General features: G+C 42.0%; 4 protein-coding genes across 8 annotated transcripts in view; 3 read left to right on the top strand and 1 right to left on the bottom strand.

Moving 5' to 3' along the window:
* Nucleotides 1–778: 778 nt before the first annotated feature.
* On the bottom strand, nt 779–2,332 carry LOC144474044 (selenoprotein M-like). Its single transcript, XM_078188508.1, has 4 exons — nt 2,223–2,332; nt 2,045–2,115; nt 1,596–1,665; nt 779–1,525 (listed from the first exon to the last, which is right to left on the bottom strand). Exons 1-4 carry the CDS (start codon nt 2,319–2,321, stop codon nt 1,424–1,426), a joined length of 342 nt encoding a protein of 113 aa, XP_078044634.1. The 5' UTR covers nt 2,322–2,332; the 3' UTR covers nt 779–1,423.
* A 399-nt stretch (nt 2,333–2,731) lies between these two features.
* Nucleotides 2,732–5,657, top strand: Prp19 (pre-mRNA processing factor 19). Its single transcript, XM_078188552.1, has 8 exons — nt 2,732–2,767; nt 2,976–3,125; nt 3,196–3,473; nt 3,694–3,888; nt 3,961–4,116; nt 4,192–4,422; nt 4,501–4,841; nt 4,917–5,657. The coding sequence occupies exons 1-8, from the start codon at nt 2,749–2,751 to the stop codon at nt 5,059–5,061; spliced, it is 1,515 nt and encodes a 504-aa protein (XP_078044678.1). The 5' UTR covers nt 2,732–2,748; the 3' UTR covers nt 5,062–5,657.
* Nucleotides 5,658–6,004: 347 nt separating this feature from the next.
* On the top strand, nt 6,005–13,318 carry LOC144474251 (ubiquitin-protein ligase E3B). Its single transcript, XM_078188934.1, has 16 exons — nt 6,005–6,404; nt 6,678–6,827; nt 6,909–7,233; nt 7,299–7,487; nt 7,558–7,749; nt 7,836–8,025; nt 8,099–8,338; nt 8,412–8,583; nt 8,655–8,773; nt 8,847–8,975; nt 9,063–9,261; nt 9,332–9,632; nt 9,708–10,100; nt 10,172–10,336; nt 10,403–10,514; nt 10,587–13,318. Exons 1-16 carry the CDS (start codon nt 6,256–6,258, stop codon nt 10,757–10,759), a joined length of 3,198 nt encoding a protein of 1,065 aa, XP_078045060.1. The 5' UTR covers nt 6,005–6,255; the 3' UTR covers nt 10,760–13,318.
* A 369-nt stretch (nt 13,319–13,687) lies between these two features.
* Nucleotides 13,688–23,538, top strand: part of Nmo (serine/threonine-protein kinase nemo) — a 170,534-nt gene continuing 160,683 nt past the window's right edge. For all 5 annotated transcript variants that reach the window (XR_013494676.1, XM_078188342.1, XM_078188344.1 and 2 more), the window contains exon 1: nt 13,688–15,447. Coding sequence is in view for 4 of the 5 variants with exons in the window: in XM_078188342.1 (XP_078044468.1) it covers nt 15,170–15,447 (278 nt within the window). In the remaining variant the exon portion in view is untranslated. The remainder of the gene's footprint in view (nt 15,448–23,538) is intronic.

The following is a 23,538-nucleotide window of genomic DNA, read 5'->3' on the forward strand; positions in this document are numbered from 1 at the left end:
AGAGTGGTATAAGTTGTCATCTCTTGTATTTATGCTTTCCACCGAGTACGCATATTCAAGCAGGTTTCTTTTTGTAATGGCTTTAGAAAATCTGGAACTTATGATATTCATGTATATATATATATATCTATATATATTATGTAAAAATATATCACATTTAGATATGTAAGATATTATCCACTTTATGCAAAAAAAAAACACGTCTGTAATTTGGTTTTTAGGATATTTCAATTACAAAATCATAAAGTTGTGTAATTTTAATGAACTACAGAAAAAAGTAATGTATATAATTTAACTGTTAAGTAAAATTGATAACACAAGCAAGCAAAGTAAGATAAATACAGATATATAGTTTATTTATTTCAGTTTTCATTTGTGCTAATGGTTATGGATGTAGATGTTAAAAAAAAAAGGTAATTGCAGTAACAGAAATGTGTTACAGAACATGATAATCAATTTCATCAGCGATTGAACTGACAAAAAATTGACATTCCACATGTAGTTCCATTATCTACAAAAGCCATACAATATGAAAAAAAAATTTTTGAATGTATTTCGCTCGAAAAAAAAACCGTTGTTACTGTTATTTGCTATATATAAATTGTATTTTTTGGCAGTCAAACATTGTATATTGCCTTACAAGTTTATTGAATACATAAACGCTATAATAAACATAAAATAAATGCATTAATTAAAGATATAAAACTTCTGCTTTAATGAAACTTTTCGCCCTTATTTCGAGTAATAGTAGTTTTAAATCAGTAAAACTGTTCAAATCTTCAATTCATATTTTTATTAGAGACCATAAGTAAACATATAATAAACAGAAAGTACCTTATAGAATAAGTTTCAGTTGCATCAGGCCTTGTTGTGCTGACTAATTGTTATTTCTTTACCTATTCTAGCTTTTGCACCTGAACGGAAATACATTTACAGCTATGAACTATGTGGTTATGACCTAAATACTAAATTTTATATTTGACTTCCTCTCTTATCGTCATTTATCGGTACATATAATACAGTAGAGCTATCGTAGCTACGTTCGTGAGAACAAGGGCAAGGGGAATGGATCCTTAATGCAGGATCGTCGAATTAAAATCTAGTACCTATCTTTACGCGTCAATCAGAACGTATATATAAACATATTAACTGAAAACAACATGTACATATATATATATATATATATATCGAAAATAAATAGGCTAGATAGGATTGTGCGTTTCCCACATTACGTGATAAAATTCGAAATCATATCGTGAGATCAATGAGACGGCAATGTATCTTACAACATTGATATCCATTTCAAATAAATGTAACAAAAACGCGCTTAAAAAAGTACCGTTTGATTTCTTACTATGTCTTGTAAAAGAATTCCCAAAATCCATAATTATTATAACACTAAACGCATTACTGATTTTATACTCTAAATCTCATCCTTTATTGGCTTCTTAGTAAAACCTTTAGAAGTTAATAAGTTATTGCATTCCTCCCTGGTTAACATGGACAGTGGTAACCTCTCTATTTCCTGCAAAATAAAAATTATAGAAGTATCTAATAAGAGATATATATTTTTAGATCTATTAATTGCAATGTACCTCATTATTGTGATCAAAGAGCACAAGTTCTGGCTCTGCACCACGAATATGTTTAAATTCAACATTATTGCTATAAGCCATTGTAAGGATTTATATAAAAATATTTAATGATCCATGGAAAATATTTGTACTACATGATATGTCATAAAAACATATTGATGATAGCTTAAAGGAAATATCTTGCATATAGTTAATAAAGAGGTGCAATTGAGAATTATAAATCTAGTTATTATCAGTTAGTCTTCTCGGATTTCCGTATATGATTGCAACCCTGTACAGTACAATTATGAATCTTATGTAAGGATAAGTAGTTGCTTTGCCTTACATGCAAATCAAAAGATCATTGAAGACTAAATCCAAAAGGTTTTCTTGATAAGAACTGTTGTCTTTAACAGTTAATGTATATCGAAAAAATATGGAATACACGAGTGATTTTTAGTCAAGGATACTAAGTGGGTACATCTTTGTAAACAAAGTCCTGTACGTCTGGAAGCCGGTTCAGACTGCAACCGCCGCAGCTCTGGAAAACATATTTGTTGTCATTCGGAGTTACAACGATTTCACATAAAATTGTGATATACTAATATAACGAATTGTATATTTGATGCAAATATATATGTTTCGTACCTCAACCCTTGCGGATCCATAATAATTAGATGCGGAATCGACGTTCAAAAATGTTGAAGCAAGTGCGAGACAGAAGACAACAGCCACCGTAGGAGCCATGTTTATTTCACTAACTAAAACGGAAGTCCTATCTATATGTATCATCACTTTTTAAGACTGCACTGACTGCAGTGTTCGGCAAAAAATCGTTATTATGTAGACATTATTTCTTTCGACGATATTTACTCGACATTGCTCTAGCAATTTTTGCAAATATCAAATTAATTTTTTTAATGAGAAATAAGTTTTCATTATCGTTGTTTCACATTGTATTTTCATTATTTGAACATTATAACTTGTACATTGTAATGTATTTGTAATTTAAATATACTATATCTATATTTTAAATGCAATGCATAAATATTTTCTTCTGAAATATTTGAACCATCTATTGTTCATGCAAAATATTTAAATTTATACAAAAATTGATGAAAGTAGTGAATGACTTAAATGGCTTGCGCAGTCAGTACATCTCCTATGTGTGAAAATGGCGCTTTCTTGTGCAAGTAAGTTTTTCTTCTTTTAATTAATATTTTTCAATTAGATGTACAGAGTATATATTTATGTTAGATTTGCGTAGATAACTTACAACGAATGATTTGAAATGAATCGTATTTTTTCGTAAATATTGCAGCCGATGCCGGCAAACACTAAACATAACCTAAAATGCTTCACATTGTCGTCGCTGTCTCCTATAACTAAATGAATTTTCAGTTTCCAATGAAGTGCCGGAGCACCCCGTCATATCGCCTGCGTCGGGTTCCATATTCGAAAGGCGTTTGATTGAGAAGTACGTGAATGAAAATGGAGTGGACCCCATAACAGGGAAAGAACTGACCATAGAACAGCTTATCGATGTCAAAAGTATGTAGTGAAGCCTTTATCTTGGACAGACTATGCACCATTGATATTCATCTCTTATGTTTTCCTACAGCTACGCCAATAGTTAAGCCTAAACCGCCAAGTGCCACATCTATCCCAGCTATATTAAAAATTCTGCAAGATGAATGGGATGCTGTGATGTTACATTCTTTTACACTTAGGCAACAGCTTCAGACAGCTAGGCAAGAATTATCCCATGCCTTGTATCAGCATGATGCAGCTTGTCGTGTAATTGCTAGACTGACAAAAGAAGTTACTGCAGCCAGAGAAGCTTTGGCTACTTTGAAACCACAGGCTGGAATTGTTCAAGCTACCACCATTCCACAACCTGTATGGAAAACATATATTGTCTTTATGTACAACTGTCTTGCTTTACCAGAATATAGTAAATCCTCTCTAATTGTCCTTCAGAGACAAACTATTGAAGACACAACTATTTGTATTTATTGTTCTAGCTGTTTTGACGATTTGTGTTTATTTACAAGCTGAAGGACGATTGGAGAGGATTTACTGTAGTAAGACCTGTATCGTAAAACATGCTCTCTTACAGGCAGTTGCAGTTGAAGCTGGTGGCACTGCAGCTCAACCCATGGAACAAGCTGGTATTACCGAGGATGTAATACAGAAACTTCAGGAAAGAGCTACAGTGCTCACACAGGAAAGGAAACGCCGCGGACGTTCAGTCCCTGAAGATTTGATGCCGCAAGATAGTATTCGCGCTTTTCAGACACTCGCGTCACATCCTGTAACTTTCTTTGTTCAATTTTGGTTTATTGAAAACTTTTGAATATATTGTCATAATTCTTGTTTGTTTAAGGGTCTTCACTCTGCCAGTGTCCCTGGTATACTAGCATTAGATATTCATAGTGCAGATACTAGTAAGATTTTAACTGGTGGTGCTGACAAAAATGCTACAGTATTCAATAAAGACACAGAGCAAGTCGTTGCTATATTAAAAGGACATACCAAGAAGGTGTGTAAATCGTTCATGCGTTTTTATGTCTTTAGAATCTCTTGTTACTTATGGCTTGTACTTTAATATCGCCAGGTTACAAGAGTTATTTATCATCCTGAAGAAGATATAGTAATGACTGCATCGCCTGACACTACAATACGAGTATGGAATGTAGGTACTAGTCAAACGACATTGTTGTTGAAGGCTCACGATGCTCCCGTCACTGGTCTATCTTTACATCCGACTGGCGATTACTTGTTGAGTTCGTCGCTCGACCAACATTGGGCTTTCTCAGATATTCGTACTGGTAGATTACTCACTAAGGTATATTATATAAAAAGAATTAGTAAATTTCATCCAGTTTCTGTAATATATTCTGATGTACATTTTATTCTATTGTAGGTCGCTGGTCAAGTTAGTCAACCTTTGACCACGGCTCAGTTTCATCCCGATGGATTGATTTTCGGCACCGGTACTGCGGACTCTCAGGTGAAGATTTGGGATTTGAAAGAACAATCAAACGTAGCTAATTTCCCCGGTCACTCGGGACCAATTACAGCAATTAGTTTCTCCGAAAACGGTTACTACTTAGCCACTGCTGCTGAAGACTCTTGCGTGAAATTGTGGGATTTGCGCAAGTTGAAAAACTTTAAGACGCTCCAATTAGAAGAATCATACGAGGTCAAAGATATTTGCTTCGATCAAAGTGGCACATATTTAGCAGTCGCTGGAACAGACGTGAGGTGAATACCACACGCTCCATTGATCGTTCGATTGTTATTAAATTATGTTCGCTACTTATTTGTATTCGGTTTCAGAGTCTACTTGTGCAAGCAATGGCAAGAACTGAAAGTGCTCAATGATCATACAGCAGCCGCGACAGGCGTCCGTTTTGGAAAGCATGCACAGTACATAGCATCGACTAGTATGGACAGGACATTAAAACTTTACGGACTACCTTAAATACTTAGTCATAAGATCATATTAATTTAAGCACAATTTAAATTAGAGCCTGTAGCATAAGCTTATTACGGTGAACAATGACAAGTGTTTCTAATAATTGTATTATTTGATTCGTACATAGTATTTCCACTCTCAACTGAATTTACAGTAAAATATATAGTCTCGCATTTATTCTCGATGTTACTTGAAACTAATTTTAAAGTCTTGCGTCTGTTTTAGTATGAACACGAAGACAATGTCTTATAAATGTTTTTAAATCGTTCTTAAATTACTAACAAGAAATTTTACAATAAAGTATCGACTAAAGGCAAATCACATTTATACCATTTATAGAAAATGTAAGAGGCCGAGACGTATGCATGTTGTTAACTGTTAATGAATTCGTTTCGAATATCTTGTAAGACAAAGTACAAATGTCGAATAGAAGTGCGTGTGGTATTATAAAACCAACGTTATATAGGTAATTATTTTTATGAAAAAATGTGTATGACACAGAGTTTCTTGACTGTCGTTTACCTCCACTCAGGATACTTTTTAAGAGAACTGAAATACAATTCGTTCGGAATAGAAAAGACTGTTTTGCCTATTACTTTACATAAATAAATGCTTAATTACTTTTCCTAATATTTCTTTCATCTCATTTTTCACTGAAAGAGTACTGCAAATGTTTTTTAATTTTTCAAATGTTTTCAGCGCTATGTATTCGATCGATTAATTCTTATCATAAATACATGAGATCCACGGTCTACTCATCATGCATCCGAAAGTTGAAAAATAATGTACGAGACGTAAAGTGAAATTGAATTAAAGTAAGAGCAATGTGGGACCGTTCAATTCACATTGTCGACCTAATGGCGCCACTAGTCACGTGCTTTTTAACCTAACCTAATATCCTTTGTCCTCGATATCCAACCCCGAATCAAATTAATAACAATGGCCGTCGTGCTTGATTGTCATACGGTGGAATACATGGATTATGTGACAGTGAGAAACGTGTGGTCAGTGTCAATCGTTGCCGTATGCTCGACGTAATTATCTCGCGGATGAAATTGTCGTGACGTACGTTATCGTGAAGGATGTTTTCTAGTGTGTGGCTGTATTTGCAGTGTCAACTGGTAACCACGGATGACCAGCTGACAATGTTTTGGCATTAGCATAATTTGGTGGTTCGCGGGCGTTCGCGGTGTTTCTACAATGTTTAAAGCTGAAGAGTCGTCCAAAGATAGCTTCCTTCAGCAAACGAAGGCCGCTAGGGAAGAAAGAGCCCACGAGAAGGACAGACAAGTTGCTGTCACCTTAATTCAAGCTTATGTTAGGGGTTGGTTGACCCGTAAAAGAATACTGTAAGTTCTTCGTCATTGAATCGTACTTCAATAATTCCGAATGATTTGCAGCCCGCTGTAAACAGGATATTTGTTCATTTAATCAGTTGACGTCGATTATTTACTTACGCGCTCGGTAATCTTCCGTTGGCTTGCTAAAGTATATTCATCTTGCATTCGAATTTTTATTTAATGGTCTCGTTTGTGGAATACATTTCTATCTTTTATGATTTTCTTCATTATTTCTTTGTTAGATTTTATTACAAATAATTGAAATAAGAATTGCGTTTTCAGGGAGGATTTTGACACAAACTTTCTGAATGATGGTCGTATAGATCACAAAGGTGAGCTGAAACCTGCACAGCACATGTACAAGATTATTGCTAAATTTTTGTATGTATATAAGAAAGAAAGGGATCGAGGAAGAATAGAAAAATTATGTAGGTATGTGCATAAAAGGGTGCATAATTTGTCTTCTACAAAGTAGGATGAAATGAAGTCAATATTTTTTAACAATCATTTCAGATATTTAGTGTCCACTCTTGATTCAAAGTCTTTGGAAACTTCGTACATAGGACTGCTGATAAAAGATCGCTACATATCATGGATATTGCAGATAAAAAAGTTGCTTCTTTATTGTCTCAAGGGCTTGGATAATCTCAATCCAAAAGAAGTATGCGACCATAAATCCATTCTTCTGAGATTAAGTACATTGATTAGTTTTACATCTCCGACAACATGGGCAATACAAAAAGTAGAGGGAATGGAGGTATTGAGAGCTGGAATGAACCAACTTTGTGCAAATATAATGGGCCACCTAGTCAACAATGGATTTTATCCAATTATGCAGGTAATTGATAACAGTTATTCTAAAGATGGTTCAAGTTTATTTCAATTCATTCCTTTTGTTTTAAGGCTTTCCTGATGAAGGGATTGGGTAGAAAGGAAATTGCTTTGAAACCAGTTACACTTACAATAGCTATTACATTAGCAATGAGGCCACTGATATCTTCTCAAATGTCGGATAAATTAGTATCACTGTTTTTGATTAATATTTTCAGTGTTCCTGCACTGGTCTATCACCTGAACAACGTGTCCTCAGAGGTATATTATATAATACTCTAATTTAAATTCTATGTTCAAACTATATATACTAAATTTTACACATGTTTAGTGTATTTCATCATTTATCACCTACAATTTGTTTGCTCGAAGCATGGACTTATTAAATTCCGAGCAGAATTTAAAGATAGTTTCTAATGCGTTTGAACGTACCTATGCGCTATGTTTATTAGCTAATTTAATACAATTGGCTAATATTGAAAGGGAGGAGGTATTCAGAGAATTATATTATCCATCCTTCACGGTACATATTCCTGCCGTATATTTATCGTAAAGTATTTGATTTGTTATTTTTAAATATGGTCATTAATTTATTACGATTTATCTTAGTTTGTTGTAACAAAAATGTTGGAAGCATGTCAACAATACGTGGTTGCAAAGAAGAGTAACTTAACGCATTTGCATCCAATTCTTGGATGGCTGACACAGAAGATCGATAAAAGTTTACAAGAACCTGTACAATACGTAAAATTACAATTGCAATATTTATGGACGGGTAGAATAGTAACACAGCTAATCGGTAAAATAAAATTCGTTATCGTTTAAAATTACGGCAACTGAACTGTGATCATGCTCGTAAATTTTCTTGTTAGGCCAACCGTTAACAGAGCTCATAGAGAAAGAGATACCTCCGACGGTAGAACAGCAAAGTACATCTGTTGGTACTAACATTTTTAGAAGAGCATTTTTGGAAGCACGTACAAATAGGAATAACAATACTAAAAATTATAGAAAACTGGGAAGTCCGGAAACTACCAAGATAGCTTTAATATGTTCCCTGTACCAAATTGCATTGCATACACTTACACAAATGAAAATGGAAATATTAACAGGTATATATTATCTAGCAATCTATTATTAACGTATTACCTCACAATTATAATCACCGTATATTTATATCGATAGGCTTATGTTACCACGATAAAATTTTGTACCACATGTACGTATTCCTTGGAACCTTGGGTCCACACTGTGGTTTGAAAGCATTTTTAGACCATTTAACTGCCAACACGAAATGCACAGCGCCCGAATTTCAAATGTTGATACTACTCTCGGATTGTATGACACACTATGTTACGTGAGTACATTCAAATACATATATTAGATACTTAAATATGCTAACAGCAATCGTATTACCCGCTATTTCAGAATTTTAGATGACATGGAAATGTACGAGCACCAAGATCCGTTCAAACTTTCCGACTTTGTAACGATATCATATTTTTTAAATCAGTTTTTATACAAAGCTGTACTCAATAACTTGTTTGGTGGGTAACTTAAAATTACATCCGTGTTCCGTACACGAATGTTAAGCGGTTTAGTTATGTACCGATATTTTAGATATTCCAGATCCGAAATCGGTTCCTACGAACCCGTTGTTCACCTCTCTTCACACGCTGCTAATGGCAATTTATCGACGAGATTGTAGGAGAACGTTTTGCCCAGATGGGCACTGGCTGGCGAAGTTAAGTCTATAGTATAGTTTATTGAACAACGCATCTGTTAGAGCCTTCTGTGCGTTTTTAAAATTGAAGTATTTCTACATAAAACAGGAAGTTCGCGTGTCAGGTTTTCTGGCAGACTTGGAGAAGGAAAAACGCGGCGCTGCTCTACTTCTTTCCAAGATGCCTCACGTGATCCCGCATTCTGAACGTGTAGTATTGTTTCGCAAGCAAGTAGTCAACGAGAAAGCCGTATTGGGTTTGACGGAGAGCGCTTGCAACAGCACTCTAACAACGCTGATTGTTGTCCATAGGTGTGTGTATCTATGGTTTCGATCACCCAGAAAGACTGTACACTAAATTAAACCAAGAATTTGCTTTCAGGACACGTATAGTGGAAGACGGATATCGTCAGCTTGCAATGTTGCCATCGCAAGCGTTGAAAGGTCTGATCAGGGTGCGTTTTGTAAACGAACAGGGTTTGCCCGAGGCTGGCATCGACCAAGACGGAGTGTTCAAGGAGTTCTTGGAAGAGACGATAAAGAAAGTTTTCGATCCATCCTTGAATCTGTTCAGAGCTACCTCCGAGAATCGACTGTATCCGTCTCCGACGTCTTCTGTGCAAGAAAACCATTTGCAGTTGTTTGAATTCGTTGGTCGCATACTGGGCAAGGCTGTATACGAAGTAAACTTACTGATCAATTAGTGGATAGCACCAAGATCTTTGGTGATATCGTTTTAATTCAATTATTTTTCTCAGGGTATTGTTGTGGATGTACCTTTCGCCTCCTTTTTCGTTTCCCAATTTTCTGGGCAAACTGGTGGGGCATTGTACAGCTGGTTAGACGAGTTGGCTTCGCTAGACAAAGATTTATATCGGAGTCTCACTCTGGTGAAACATTACAAGGGTGACGTTAGCCAGTTAGAACTGACTTTCTCTGTCGACGAGGACGTTCTAGGCAAGCTAGTTACGCACGAATTACTTACTGGAGGGCGAGCGAAGCCGGTGACCAATGAAAATAAATTCCATTACATACACTTGATGGCTCATTTCAGAATGCATATGCAAATCAAGGATCAGACTGCTGCTTTCATCAAAGGGTTCCGTTCTATAATTAATCCCGATTGGTTGGCTTTGTTTTCAACTCCAGAAGTAAGATGAAAGTTTATATACGATTACCACGATAAATCGAGCAAAGATCCTCACATGTTTTCTTTCCTTAGTTACAACGATTAATCTCAGGCGACAATGTCCCGTTAGACTTAAGAGACCTGAGAAAACATACGAAATATTATGGTGGTTTTCACGATAGTCATCGCGTGGTGTGTTGGCTATGGGACATTTTGGAGAACGATTTCTCGGAAGACGAAAGGGGCATGTTCCTCAAGGTATGTTTTTTAATATTGTACCTCGAGGACAGTAATAATAACACTTATTTTTCTTCATCTCCATAGTTTGTTACCAGCTGTTCAAAGTCGCCTTTGTTGGGATTCGCCCACTTAGATCCACCTTTTACCATCCGCTGCGTAGAGGTAGGCGACGATGAAGACACAGGTGATACAATAGGTAGGCAAGTCTTTCAATTGATTAATTATTGATACATCGCGAGCATCTCCTGAATGATGTATTATCAAACAGGTAGCGTACTCAGAGGATTTTTTACAATTCGCAAGAAGGATCCACAGAACCGTCTGCCCACGTCGTCCACATGTTTTAATCTACTTAAATTACCCAATTACCAAAAGAAGAGCACGTTACGGGAGAAGCTACGTTATGCGGTTACTAGCAACACCGGCTTCGAACTATCTTAATCTAGAACTGACTTAAAAATTGCAGTGATGCCATCGCTCAATAATATAAACGAAAATTTCTACACAGTGATCGAGTGGTGTCCAGAGAAAAATAAACTGAACTGAAATCAGACAACAGCTCGTTAATGCTGTCTGTTTAATGTTCGGAAAGAGACTATTGTGCGTTTGATCGAGTACTCGCACAAAATTTTACGAATCATCGTGTGCATAAGGTGGAAGTATTTTCACTTTTGTTACCTTCGTAAGAGATTATTAATACTTTTATTTACCTCTGCTTCGTTTCACGATCAAGAGAATAGAGTGGACTGCCTCTTGGTATTCTTTGAGGTTCTCATGAGATTTCAATATGTAATACGCAATGGGTGTGTATACGTGTAAATATATGCACGCCCCCGATACCTTAATTTCATCACCGACGCTACGTCTTTCAATTTTAATTCTATAGAATTTCTCGCCAAATGAATAGATTACTTATGGTGTAAAGCACACTATACCTCATGAGCTTAATATTGCTAATACTTGTGCGCTTGTTAGTACATAAATACCATGGATTAATGTTAGACGATTAATAATACAGTGACAAACACACGAGGCAAACGTTGAATTCGCGTACCCATCGGTGCTTGGCGATTGATCGAAAGGAGGATTCAAATTTTAGGAAAGAGTTTACGAATTTTATGGAAGTCATAACCGACTTCGTTATCAGAGGGAGAAAAAGGCAAAGAGAGAAAGAGCTATTTTTCGCAAAATTTTGTACAAATATTTCACACGTTGCACGAAGAACCATACCGTGTAGATGTAACATCATCGCGAGCGTCGATGGGTTCAAAATCCCTCATCGTGTACGTATGTTTCTAACACCGGTTTAGTCGGTTTGTGATGTTTGAATTCCCGCGATTATACACATTGTACGGGCCAGAAGAACGTAAACAGACAACAAAAATGGGAGCACGAGGACTGTGTTATCTGCAATATAGCGTGGAATAACGGATACTAGAGCGAAATTTATTTTTTTCACGTTGTTCGCGTGTTGTTTCGGCGAAACAGTAGAAAGAGAGGGGAGAGAGGGAGAGAGAAAGAGAACATTGTCGACACGGAAATTCGGTCAGACCAAAGAGATAAAAAGTGAAAAGCCTATGTAGCGCACGAAGAGGTGATTCGAGATTTGTAAAACCTTTTCATATTTTCCTACACGATCGTACATTGTAAGTTTCCGGGCCTGTATTCACAGATTATACTCGTACGTCACTTAGATGTAAGCGAGCGAACAGGCAGGCGTTTCTAGAAGCATAATTATAAATCGTAAGAAAGAATTAGATTTTAATAGTGTACCAACTAGGATAAACGTGTCAGTTGCTGTGGGCCCCTCGACTACAGTGCCCTTAATTATGTTTAAACTGAACAAAACTTGTTAAAAAAAACCAGCCGATGAACGCGAAAATATAACAAGACATTTCGCGGTACAAAAAACTGTTTACATGTCGAAGAACTCGTTATACTTTATAGAGAAACCATATATGTTGAGCGAATTATGTTAGATATTATTTTATTTTATAAAAATTCAGAAGGAAAGAGGATGAGAAAAAACAATCTTTTATTACACTATTTGGATCACATTATTCGGTATAGTTTACCGTATCTGGAGCACTGGATTCGTTAGAGAATAGTAACTCATTACATGTACTTGCATGATTAGGGTACAATAAATAACTCGTGTACTTTTTACTTCGATTAATATCTCAAATTCATTTTAATATTTTATTTAGACATGAAAAGGATATAAAAGGACACAGTGACGGGCACATCTACCCTTGTTAGTTAAACGTGCTCAATGTGATCGCTAGAAAGACGAAGGGAAAGCACAAAGAATTATTTTCATTGTGTGTAGAGCGAACGGAGAGAAAAAGAAAAGTAAGAGAACACGAACACAATAATTTTGACATTTGTTATGTTTCGATCAGAGTTTTAATGGATTTGCTACTCTCGCGTTGTTAATTGTGAATACATGCCTCGCAGATATGCGGTAGGATTGAACGAGAAACGACAAACAGATAATACTCTCCTTTATGGGTATAAGTATCACTGGAACGATACATGTATATGATAAATGTGGATATCGATACAGAGACATGGTTATACGCAATAAAATGTCAAATAAACTGTTACGGTTGGAAGATAAGACCGACGAATCTAACTCGACGAAAGCTGATTTCCAGTTTTCTTCGTAACATTGTTCAAACACCATCGTCGCAACAAAGATACCCGGTACCCGAAAAAACCATCGCGACTTTTTCTTACAATCGTATCGTAATGCAAACAACTGCGCTTTGTAAATCGCTGGTTTCGAACTATTTGTAATTGCGTAGCATTTTTTATATGTGTAAGTTGTCACGACGCAGCAGAGGGACGAAACAGTTTTTTAATTTAATACGTTCGACAGTGATTCGCAACGATCCTGTAAATATACACGTTCAACTATAACGATACTCGTCAAATGTCTGTTTTATTAACCTTCAACGAATCCGTCGCATTCGTAACGAAATAAAAACATCGATCATACGGTGTGGTTGTTGAATTTTCAAATTATCCCCTCTTTTCGCGGTGTTTTCTCGAGCAAAGGAATTGTAACAACGTTTCGAACGGGAATGAATTTTTGCAATGTTTATCCATCGAGACAGAAACGTGCAGGCTATCAGGATCTTGTATGCAATTCCGAGGGGAGCGTACAAGGTTTAATTAAATTATAAAAGTACAAAGGGTAAGGCGAATATAGTCGAGCTGCGAGTTGCATCGCGTATTTGAGAAGGGGACGCAGGAATCGGTGGCTCGGTTGCGCGTTGGCTTGCCGCGCAGATCACGTGACCGGCCTTTGTGAGCAGCTGGCGCTGTAGACGGTACGGTTCGCCTTCCCCTTCGGTTAGTGGCCAGCAAGCCTTCGTTGCGTGAACACGTGCGTTTCGTTCGTACCGCGACGATCCCTCCATCGCGGCTAACGCGAGAGACTCCTTTTTTCTCTTTCTCTCCCTCTCTCGCTTCTGTGTGTGCGCGCGCGCGTGTTTTTTTTCTGTGTGTGCGTGCTTCGACATATCTGGTACGAGAAGTGGCAGTGTTCTGGGTCGGCCGTAACACCCGGACAGTGATAAAAGAGAGAGAGATCGCACGGTGGTCGCGCTCGAGAGAACCACCGAATTCATCATTTTTGGCCCTCACCGCTCTCTCTCTTTTCTTTTCTTTCTTTCTGTCCCCTCCGCGGCCGCAAAAGCCGGAATATCATCGTGGCCGTCGAGGACTCCACTGAGCCTTTCCAGAGAGTGTGTTCCTCCCGTGGCCGCCGTCGTTCCTTTCTCTGTTTTCTTCTCGCACCCTACGGTCTTTCTTACGGACAAGCACATCGGTCCCCGATCTCTCCCCTCTTTCCGCCACCATCCTAATGCGGAACGCGAACGTTATGAGGCCAGCTGAGCGTAACTGACGGCAAAGAGGGAGCGAACGGCTAGCGTGCGTGTGTCAAACATAACCTAAGCGCGTCGCTCGTCCGTCGATGCAGCGACTGTTCGGCGAAAGAGGAACGGATCGTGTAGTACTATCCGAGTGAATCGTGCTCCGGGTGGCTCCCGACGCATCGAGAGCGCACCTTTCGGCTACGATCGGGGAACATCAGAAGAAGCCCGTCGTCGCGTCAGCGTTCGTTTCGCGACGCATCGGAGTCAGGGGCCGTCGGACACGCAACGCCCCGTCGACGGTGCGCGGTGCGACGCGCGACGGAGAAACCCGGCAAGAGTGCATCGACTGCCGTTTCTCGCCGAGTATTTCGGAGCGTATTGTCCTTCGACGTGGCTACGATAAAGGACGTGATCACGGTCGCTGCAAGGTTCGAGCGTGGTGTGTCACGGAACGTTCGACCCTCGAGTCCCTGCGACATCGGACCTTCCCGCCGCGCCGCCTTCAGCGCGGGCCATTCAAATCTCGCCGAGGTTCCGTTCGGAATCGTTCCAGTTTCCGGCGAGTCGGAATAAACCGGCGGAAAGCTTGCGACGGGATTCGGTCTCGTCCTGGACGAGCTGTCCAGCCGATCGGACAGCAGCCGAAGAAAAAGCAGAGGGAAGAAGAAGAAGAAGCAGTAGTAGCGGTTCCGAGTTGTGTGTCAGTGTTGTCTCGGGTGAATCGGTCCCGGTGTCCCGGCCGCGGGGACGACGAACCAAGAATCACCGCGGTCTGTGTCCCCGTGGAAAACGAAAGCAAACAGGTGAACAAGACGACGAGTGACGGACGAAGGCGCGACGGAGAGGCGTGCCTCCGGTTCTACCTCGAAGAAGCGCAGCGACGTCGGCGGTGGCGGTGGCGGTGAATCAAGGAAAGGGTTGAGAGTGCGGAGGTTGGTCCCCCAGGGAGATCGGAGGAGAGGTTTTGATGGCAGTAGTTGGGCCCAGCCGGCACTCGCGGGTGTCCATGAGCGTGTCCATGTCGCTGGTGCAGGGGGGTGGGGCGGGAGCGACCGGCGGCGGCGGGACGGCCGGGGCCCACCCGGGCCAAGCGGTCCTCGCCGTGGCGGCCGCGGCTGCGGCTGCGGCCCAGGCACCCCCCACTTACTATCATCCCGCTGCGCCTGCACCCCCGCCGCCGCCGCCAGCCCAGGATCCCGTTCAGCCCGACAGACCCATCGGATACGGTGCCTTCGGCGTTGTTTGGTGAGTAATTGCACGCCCTTTATTCTCGCATCGCTTCCTCCGATAACTTTACCTTCGTTCCACGCATTTTTCTCGTTTTATTCCAGCTTTCTGCTCGCGATACCTCACATTTTTAAAGATTGGGTCTAGTTCACTTATATTACCCGAGGGTTCCAAATTCGGACCCATATCCTTGCCTCGATATACTCGACCAAGTATTTGAAATAATTCGGACAGGATCGTTACCTTTACCTTGCAATGAACCACGGATTAGCCCGAACCTTACAAAGTAGGCTATCCCGGCGGGCTGGCTTAGCTAAGAACAATGCAGCAGTTGCCGATATATAAGTGCTTTGAAATATTTCAGCCTTTTCGCGCTGGAAATTTACTCGCTTCCGCCGTAAAACCATAAAAGTTTCTACGGTTCGGCTCTGGGCCCGGGCCAATAATGACCGATGACCGTAATCCCTACAATATACTCTCTTTAGAGTCAACTTCTATAGCAACGTGGTACTCTGTCCGCCGACAGATGTTTTCAATAACAGTGTAGTCAGTTTTTGAAAAGAACGGACCAGTTGGAATACTTTCCCACCTTATTTTAATAACCCCGGGCTAATAACGCGGCGGTTCGGCTCGGGGCGGTGGTTGAACAGCTGTTGCGACCATAAACGAGCGACAATATTGAGACACAAAGCATTCGGAAAAGAAGGAAAATAATAATCCCCCTGTTTGCGTGCCGCGAGTATACTCGCAATAATCTTCATTTGCAATTTAACTCTTTACCTCCGGTGTCCGGCACACCGCGACGCTGCAATGTACGATGCTATAAGATTGTAAAGACCTAGATGATGATACTTCGCGTAACGAGCGTAGTTCAATAATTTATCTAGGTATTTAAGACAACGATCGATGGAACTTGAAACATAATTATAATTAATATCGAAATATACCCACTAAAATATCGTGTTTAACCGTTCGCCATCGGATGGACACTTTTTCCGCAAATAACTGATTCGATTTGTATACAAATAACGAGAAATACAATTTGAATACATCGTCCTTAACCGGTCTTTTTTTTTAACGAAATCTAGGTGTGTTACACTATTTACCTTGAATCGAAATAGAATTTGACCCTCGAATTACGAATATTTAAACACTGAAGCGAAGGTGATTGTGGCACAGAACAATTATCCGAAATAACTGTGCGCCGACGAATAAAACAAATAAGCACTAATCCGCCGTAACTGCGAGAGGGAAATCGTGGCGCGAGGGGTTAACGAAGGGTAAACGTTCAGATAAAGGTTGAAATAATTCAAATAAGAGCTGAAGCAACACGAGCGTGTGTGCGTTTCAATTAGGCTGAATTTCGCCGGACGTGACCTCGGCAAAGATCCCCGGGCTAATTAACTTTCTTTCGAGGTTCGTACAGCTCCTCCCAAGATCTCTCCCGGGTAAACGCGCAAGCAAAAGCAAAGGCAAGCAAAAGCCGTGCATCTCGGCGTGTGCATAAATCGTTGCCTTTTTCCCCCGGTGTGCCCCCCCGAGTAATTTGTGAGTTCGATAAGCGGCAATATAAATCTCTGCCCCTGCTTTTTTGCCGGCCGTTGCATCCACGGTGCTCGCGCGCGCGCGCAGTTTCTTGCCGGTTGCCGCGAATAGGATGACGTATTGTCGCGCGAACTTGTTTCCATGATTTATTCGCCTTTAAGTAGCACTCGGTGCACCATTAACCCCTCGCGCGCACCGCGGACTCCCTTCGCGTCCCTCCACCCAACACCGCGATTCAATTGCTGACGTCGTCGCCGCGCTAATCCAATTTTACCTGAGCTCTTTGATTTTCCCGATGCGTCGCGGTAGGCCAGCTTTTCGAACGTTTGGCGGCAAATTGCATTTCGTGCCGCCATCGGCGACTTAATAGCCAAAGCGAGAAAACCCGGCGCTCGATTAGTTTATTCTGCAATTTCTGTTGCGAGCGGCGCACCAATTTCTGTCGGGTTATCGTCGCGCAAAAATTTCATCGTCGGTCCCTTCGAAATTCGAATGCATCGCGAGTAGTTTTTCGTCGAATAGGATCGCCGTGATCTTTCTTTCTTTCCTTCGCAATGGCAAGACCCTCCCGTTCGCTTAGAGATAAGAAACTGTAATTAAAAAAGATCCTTTCGCGACTGCTCGTCGAGTGCCAATTAACGCGTTACAGAGGACTAAATACCGGCTCGTCGCGCCTCCAGATATCACCAAAACAAAACGCGCGGCGCTCTAACAAACCAGTTCCGAGCAGTATCTCGAGAACGACTCTGTTGATTGTAATTATTATTTCGCCGCGATGACGACACGCGGGAGATTGCGGTACACTCGGTCAGGCACACGCCGATTTCCGGTTACAGTCTGCTCCGCGACCGCGTCACGGAGATTTCTTCGCGGCTTCGGATCGAACGTTATCGGCGATATTCCCCCCCGGCCTCTCGATATCCGACAAATTACCATCGCGTCCGAATTTCGGTGAATTTCACGGCGTCACCGGTCGGAATTATGGTCGGCGGTCGGTTCGGCTCATTAGCCCCTTCCCCCCGGACTGGTTCTTCTCGTCGTTCGCAAAAATTCCACCCCTGCCCCTCCTCCGACCTCGCCGTCTCGCGCGATTACATTAACATGACTTTTTATTTGCTCGGGTATTTTCTGTACGAGCTATTTATTCGGTAATTCGGTGATAATTGGAGCCGGCGCGTTAAAACGCTCGTCGGGCGCCGCGTTATCTAGTCGAGGCGAAAGAGCCCCGCAGCAGCAGCGGCGGCTTTCCTTATTTCGTTTTAATTTCGGGTAAACGCCAGACCGCATTCTAACCGAGTTAATTCGCACGCAAACAGAGTCTCTGTTTACGCGGGAAATTTGGTTTCGCGCGAAACCTCGACATCGCCCCACGCGCGTACATGTGTGTGTGTGTGTGTGCGTGTGCATCTTCCAGTTCTGATTTCTCGCGGGAGACCGGTGTCACGTACGCGTGACTATCGTGATTTCAGGAACTGAGAGTGCTTTAATTAGCCCCCAAATTGCTGTACCGACTTTCACGGTGTTTGAAACGAGCTTTTAACGAGCCGCCAGAAATTGGTATTGGAAGCAGGGTCGAGTTTCTTGTTATCTTAAATTTTGGTTATTTATCGCTGGCATTTTATGCACTATTTTATGCACTTTTCAGAAGACCAACTACGATAAAAACAAAATATAAAGACTTGAGAAGGATTTGGGTATGAATTATTTATTTTTTAAAATGATTACGATACAATTGGTAGCTTGTTAAAATTGCTCGTGTTAATTTCTATCGTTCGAGAGGGTTGATCTGGTGGAACGCAAGAAGCTTCCGATTATTCGATCGAACAAAGTGGTCAGCGTCGAATGAATTCAATTTCCACGGCTTTCCACGACTGTGGTTCGCCTTGACTCTCTAAAATGGCTATGTTTCTAAATAAGCGAGCCCCGCGATCCGCGTCGCACTTCAACGGCAAGATCGTGGTCTCCGTCGCCGCTTGGTTTCCAACGAGTCTCCTCGCTCGCCTACAAAAATATCGTTAACAGTTCCTTTACAATTTAAATTGAATCGCATTGTTCCATCTCCTCGTTGCTCGCGCACGTTCTCCACATTGTCGCATCCCAGAGATGAAAGGGATGACGTCTTCGCGCGTCGTGGAAATAAAATGGGAATACAGAGCGGTCGATTGGGAGGAAAAATGTCCGTAGCAGAAAATAGGATGGATGTCGGATATATGGCACTCGTACCGAAAAAGTTAACGATCGACATAGTTCTTCGAGTCGCAATTTCTACTAATTATTAGCCCTTTGCGGTTTTAGTGGCGACTTAGAGTCGATCAAGTTGGAAAATAATTTCTATAAAATTTACTCATATTTAAACAATTGTCGAGAGCACTAAACCATTGTACAAATCACAAAATTAATTTGCATAACATGTGAAAAGCTCCAGGTTATGCCAGGTTATATTTGGCAGGCGATGTTTGGCAGCAAGACGGCATGCATTACGCTAAACGATCCGGCAAAGGAAAGTCGAAAGGAATTGCAGGCTGACCGGGCGGGGAACGGTAATAAACGTCTGGATCGAAAAAGGTAAACTAGTTGTAAAACGATCCGAACGGCGGGAAAAGATTGTTGGCCGCGGCCGGGTTCGAACCGTTTGGACGTTTGCCTCGCGGATAAACAATTCTCGCCGCTTCCGAAACGCGTTTCTTTCAAATGTCCACGAAACTGTTCCCTTTTGTCGGGAAAATGAACGGCGGAGGATTAGGCACAATGGAAACCGTTCTCTTTTGTTTTCTTCGCCGTGGGTCTGCGCTCTCTCTACCTGGTTGCGCCGCGGGTTTCGGTGGGTTTCCGTTAAGTACCGGACGCCGGTGAAAAATGCCGACGCGATATTTAAGTACCTGGCCCTGCGCGTTTCGTTGCCCCGTGGCCGGTGTAATTATCGTCGGCGCGATCGGCTCCGAGTTGTATCGCGTTTAGACGCATTTTAGTTCCTTCGAAACGGGGACACTTTCGGTCTTCAAAGTGTTCGCGCACTGGGTGGCATTGTTATGGCGGGTAATTCCGTGGTTGTTGGGAAGACAGCCGTGGTTTGCAGCCACGGAATTACGTATTGCGACAATAGTAGTCCTCGCGCTGCCAGCTTCGCCGCGTATCTAAGACTTTTCATCCGCTCTCGCACGGTTTTATACATTGCAGATTCGCGCGAAACTCGGAGGAACAATTTTAATATCGTCGCACAATTCTGACGCTTTTTCTTAAATACAGCGCGTCAATTTTCACCGAAATAGGGTGTTAATAAATTTTCTCGCGGAAGGTTAATTCGTCTCGTCGAAGAGAATCGACAACGTGCACCGCCAGATATGGAATCTCGTTTCGAATTGTTTGCCGTTTCCGAAGGCTCTCGTAATCTTGTAATCTCCCGGCAATCTGTGTATCGGCAAAAATTCGTCGCGCCATTGCTTCGTCAGCCGATGCGAGACATTTTACTAAAAAATCTTCGCAGAACTCCGATTTCGATTTCGAGAAAATATATTATCGATCCCCTGCTATCTCGCGGCGCGCGATTCGAATTTCGACATCGCCGAGAGGTCGTAGTTCTCCGTCGAGTGTCCGATTTCCTTGGTAAGCGTTTCGAGAGTCGATAATGGGGAGGCCGCTCTGCGAAATAAAGAGAACGCGATTTCGCGGTTTTGCCGACGCGCGCTCGACAATTTCTATTTACTCGTCGACGCGCGGAAACGCGGCGCGATAAAAACATCGATTCGAATCGGGCCCGATATCGATTTGTTTTGTCGGCAAACAGAGCATTCGATTCCTCGTTAGAACGCAGCGCTGGTTGTTGACTCTGTACTCAGACGTTGCTGAAAAATTTCACGCTCGATAGGCGATCGACCAGGCACACGCGGGGACCATCCGGAACGCTTTGCGCTCGCGCGCGCTGTCCTTTGATTCGCCTTTATCGACCAGGGCACAAGGAAACAAAAATATTTGCCCCGAGACTGATTCGTCGCGGTCGTAACCGGTGTCGCGACTCTGCCGCGCGGTTCCAACGGCCGAGTCGATTTTCAAATTCGTTACACTTTGTCTCTTCGCTGGAAAGCTAAAACTAGTTAAAACTATTAAGTGTTTTTTTTTTTTATCAATCGTTGACTAATTTTAGTTGTCCGGTGCTTTACGAGCAACGGAGAAAACGACTATTTTTAGCCGTCCGGGAACGGTAACTATATTAAAACCGTGCGTAACGTTCCGGAGCAGTTCTTGTATCAACTACCTTTCGAGCGTGTCTATTCGCGACATATCTTTTCTACCGGATAAAGTCAAGACCTTGCGCGTTTGAAATGTTCAAAGCGAGGCTTCCTGGAAGCGAAGATTAATTCTGTATTACCGCGGAAGTCGAGTGATTCACTCGCGCGCTAGGACAAAATGTCTGCAGATGCAGAGAATTCATTGTCCCTTTGCTTTTACAATTATTGTCTTCAAACATTGGCGAAAAAGGAAGAAAATATTCCATTGTCTTCATCATCTATAATAATGTCCAGTGATCTAATGTTACAGTAAATCGTCGTCAAATTAATTCATTATTTTACGAGAGAATTGCGAATGCTCTAAATGCGATAAAAGAATAAAAAGGGCGTATTCTGCGGAGTTGAAAATTAGTACGATCCTCGGAGGGTCGGAATCGAGTGCCATCTTCCTCTCGATTTTATTCCCCGCCGCATTTCGTAACGAATTCTACGTCGCTGCCCCGAGCAGAACGAACCCTCGAAATATGGAAAAACGCGAGTCTCGAACGAACATCGTCTTGAAAGGGTTGAAAGAGTACCGTCACCCCTCCGTTTAACTCCCCGACAGTTTCTGCGCTCTATTCCATGGTGGATTCTCTCTAAAACCCGCGAGAAATCTTTTTCGACGGATTAAATCTTGCGGAAAAAGGCGGCGAGCAAAATCGGCGCTTCGGACGATCTCGCGTGGACCCCGATCGGAATTTCGCAAATTCGATTTGCCATCGATCTCGAAGGGAGTTGGCCGAAGGAAAGGTGTTTTCCGCAGACTTCGGATTAATGCGCTGGGGGTAGAAGGGGTTGGGAAGACCAACGGCGAGGAATATTTGAATTTGCCGTGGAATCCGGAGCCGTGGGGAGCTGCGAGGCAAGAAAGATTGCCGTGAAAAAGCGCGGGAAATGTATACAGCCGCGCGCGCGTCAGCGGTTTCCCGAGGGATGACGAGGGATGGCGGCGCGCGGGTGAGGTGGTGCACGGCGGGGTCTCCATGGCGACCGCGGCATTCCGAGATAAGGCGGAATCGTGACCAGATTGCGTATAGGGGCTCTCTCGCGTTTCTAAATGAAGGTTGCGTACCGGTCCCACGGTAGCCGCGCGCGTTGCATAACGCAGGCTGACGTGCAGCGCAGCATTCGGTGTAGCTGTGACGCGCGCGCGTGTGACGTGGGTCCGCGAACCGCGATCGAGGGATTCGTGTCCTGATTTATCGCCTTATTTAATCAATTATTCCTGAACGCGGTATACCCCGGTTAAAACGATCCAATTTTACACGATATTTATCGGAGTCCATGCCGGCAAGCAACGCTGTATCAAATCGCAGTCATTTCTAAATCTAAATCAGAGTCCATTCAGTGTCCATCCGTGTCGATGCAATTTTGCGGCTGACAAAAAGAGACCAGAGTAGAAAGTGTAATAAAGAACTTCCGTTTCGTGTTTCGAATAATAAATTATCCCAAATACACGATCATCTTCCATCGAATAATCTCACTCTCGCTGGTTACTTCTATTATTTCTTTGTTCATTCAGAAAATATTGCATCGGCCAAGATATTTATTAATGCCGAGATGTGCATGGTATTTCGAAGAAATTGGTGCACTCGTTACCGGGGGATCATGCCAATATAATCGACGAGGTACCCGCAGGTTTTAAACGTATTCGTACGGTTCGCGCATTTATCAATTTTGATTGCCGCGGTTTTGAAGCATTACGCTCGAGACGAACGGGACAAAAGATCGTTTTTGAGGCGGAACGTAATTGGGAGAGGGGTCGCTCGAAGCAGGTCGTCGCGAAATTAGCAACGAGGGGGCCCGAGCCGAATAAATCTGCCGATTTCTTTTGCTCTCCTCGACCAGGCTCTCTCCCTCTCCCCCCTCATTATCTGGACACGCAATTAGAGATTATTATACTCGAGACATGGAAATAGTTGTGTGTTCGGGTACAGCGTTTCTGATTCATCGCGTTCGTCTCCCTTCCTCCTCTCCTCTCCCCTCGTTCTAACAATGCTCGCCAAGTTTTCTCGTTCTCTTCCTCTCGGGATAATCGTTCCACGCTGATTTGGATTCCGCTCGGCGTATTATACGAATCGTTTATAAATAATTGATCGGTGAATTCCCGAGGGGTCATTTTTCTGTTCTCCGCGTCTTTTTCGAATTTCCGCCGCGAGACCGATCGATTCTCGTATATTCCTTTTCGATTTATTATTAATTTCCGAATACTTGTAATAAGACCGTGGCTTCCGAGCGACTCGTCATACGACGAGTATACAGTCGATGCAAGAAACGTTCGTTTGTCGTATAGATT

Source organism: Augochlora pura, chromosome 8 (genome assembly GCF_028453695.1).
Source record: "Augochlora pura isolate Apur16 chromosome 8, APUR_v2.2.1, whole genome shotgun sequence".
Taxonomy (NCBI): Eukaryota; Metazoa; Arthropoda; class Insecta; order Hymenoptera; family Halictidae; genus Augochlora; species Augochlora pura.

What these genes read in the sequence shown, in the direction of transcription:
- Prp19 (XM_078188552.1), top strand. An exon ending in TAAAAGGACATACCAAGAAG is followed by an intron (nt 4,117 to 4,191) that starts GTGTGTAAATCG and finishes TAATATCGCCAG; the next exon opens with GTTACAAGAGTTATTTATCA. An exon ending in CTGGTAGATTACTCACTAAG is followed by an intron (nt 4,423 to 4,500) that starts GTATATTATATA and finishes ATTCTATTGTAG; the next exon opens with GTCGCTGGTCAAGTTAGTCA.
- LOC144474044 (XM_078188508.1), bottom strand. Translation starts at nt 2,321, where the DNA reads ATGGCTCCTACGGTGGCTGTTGTCTTCTGTCTCGCACTTGCTTCAACA. An exon ending in TACAAAGATGTACCCACTTA is followed by an intron (nt 1,666 to 2,044) that starts GTATCCTTGACT and finishes AATGGCTTATAG; the next exon opens with CAATAATGTTGAATTTAAAC. An exon ending in TCTTTGATCACAATAATGAG is followed by an intron (nt 1,526 to 1,595) that starts GTACATTGCAAT and finishes TTTATTTTGCAG; the next exon opens with GAAATAGAGAGGTTACCACT.
- LOC144474251 (XM_078188934.1), top strand. Translation starts at nt 6,256, where the DNA reads ATGTTTAAAGCTGAAGAGTCGTCCAAAGATAGCTTCCTTCAGCAAACG. An exon ending in TGTATGACACACTATGTTAC is followed by an intron (nt 8,584 to 8,654) that starts GTGAGTACATTC and finishes CCGCTATTTCAG; the next exon opens with AATTTTAGATGACATGGAAA. An exon ending in TGGGCAAGGCTGTATACGAA is followed by an intron (nt 9,633 to 9,707) that starts GTAAACTTACTG and finishes TATTTTTCTCAG; the next exon opens with GGTATTGTTGTGGATGTACC.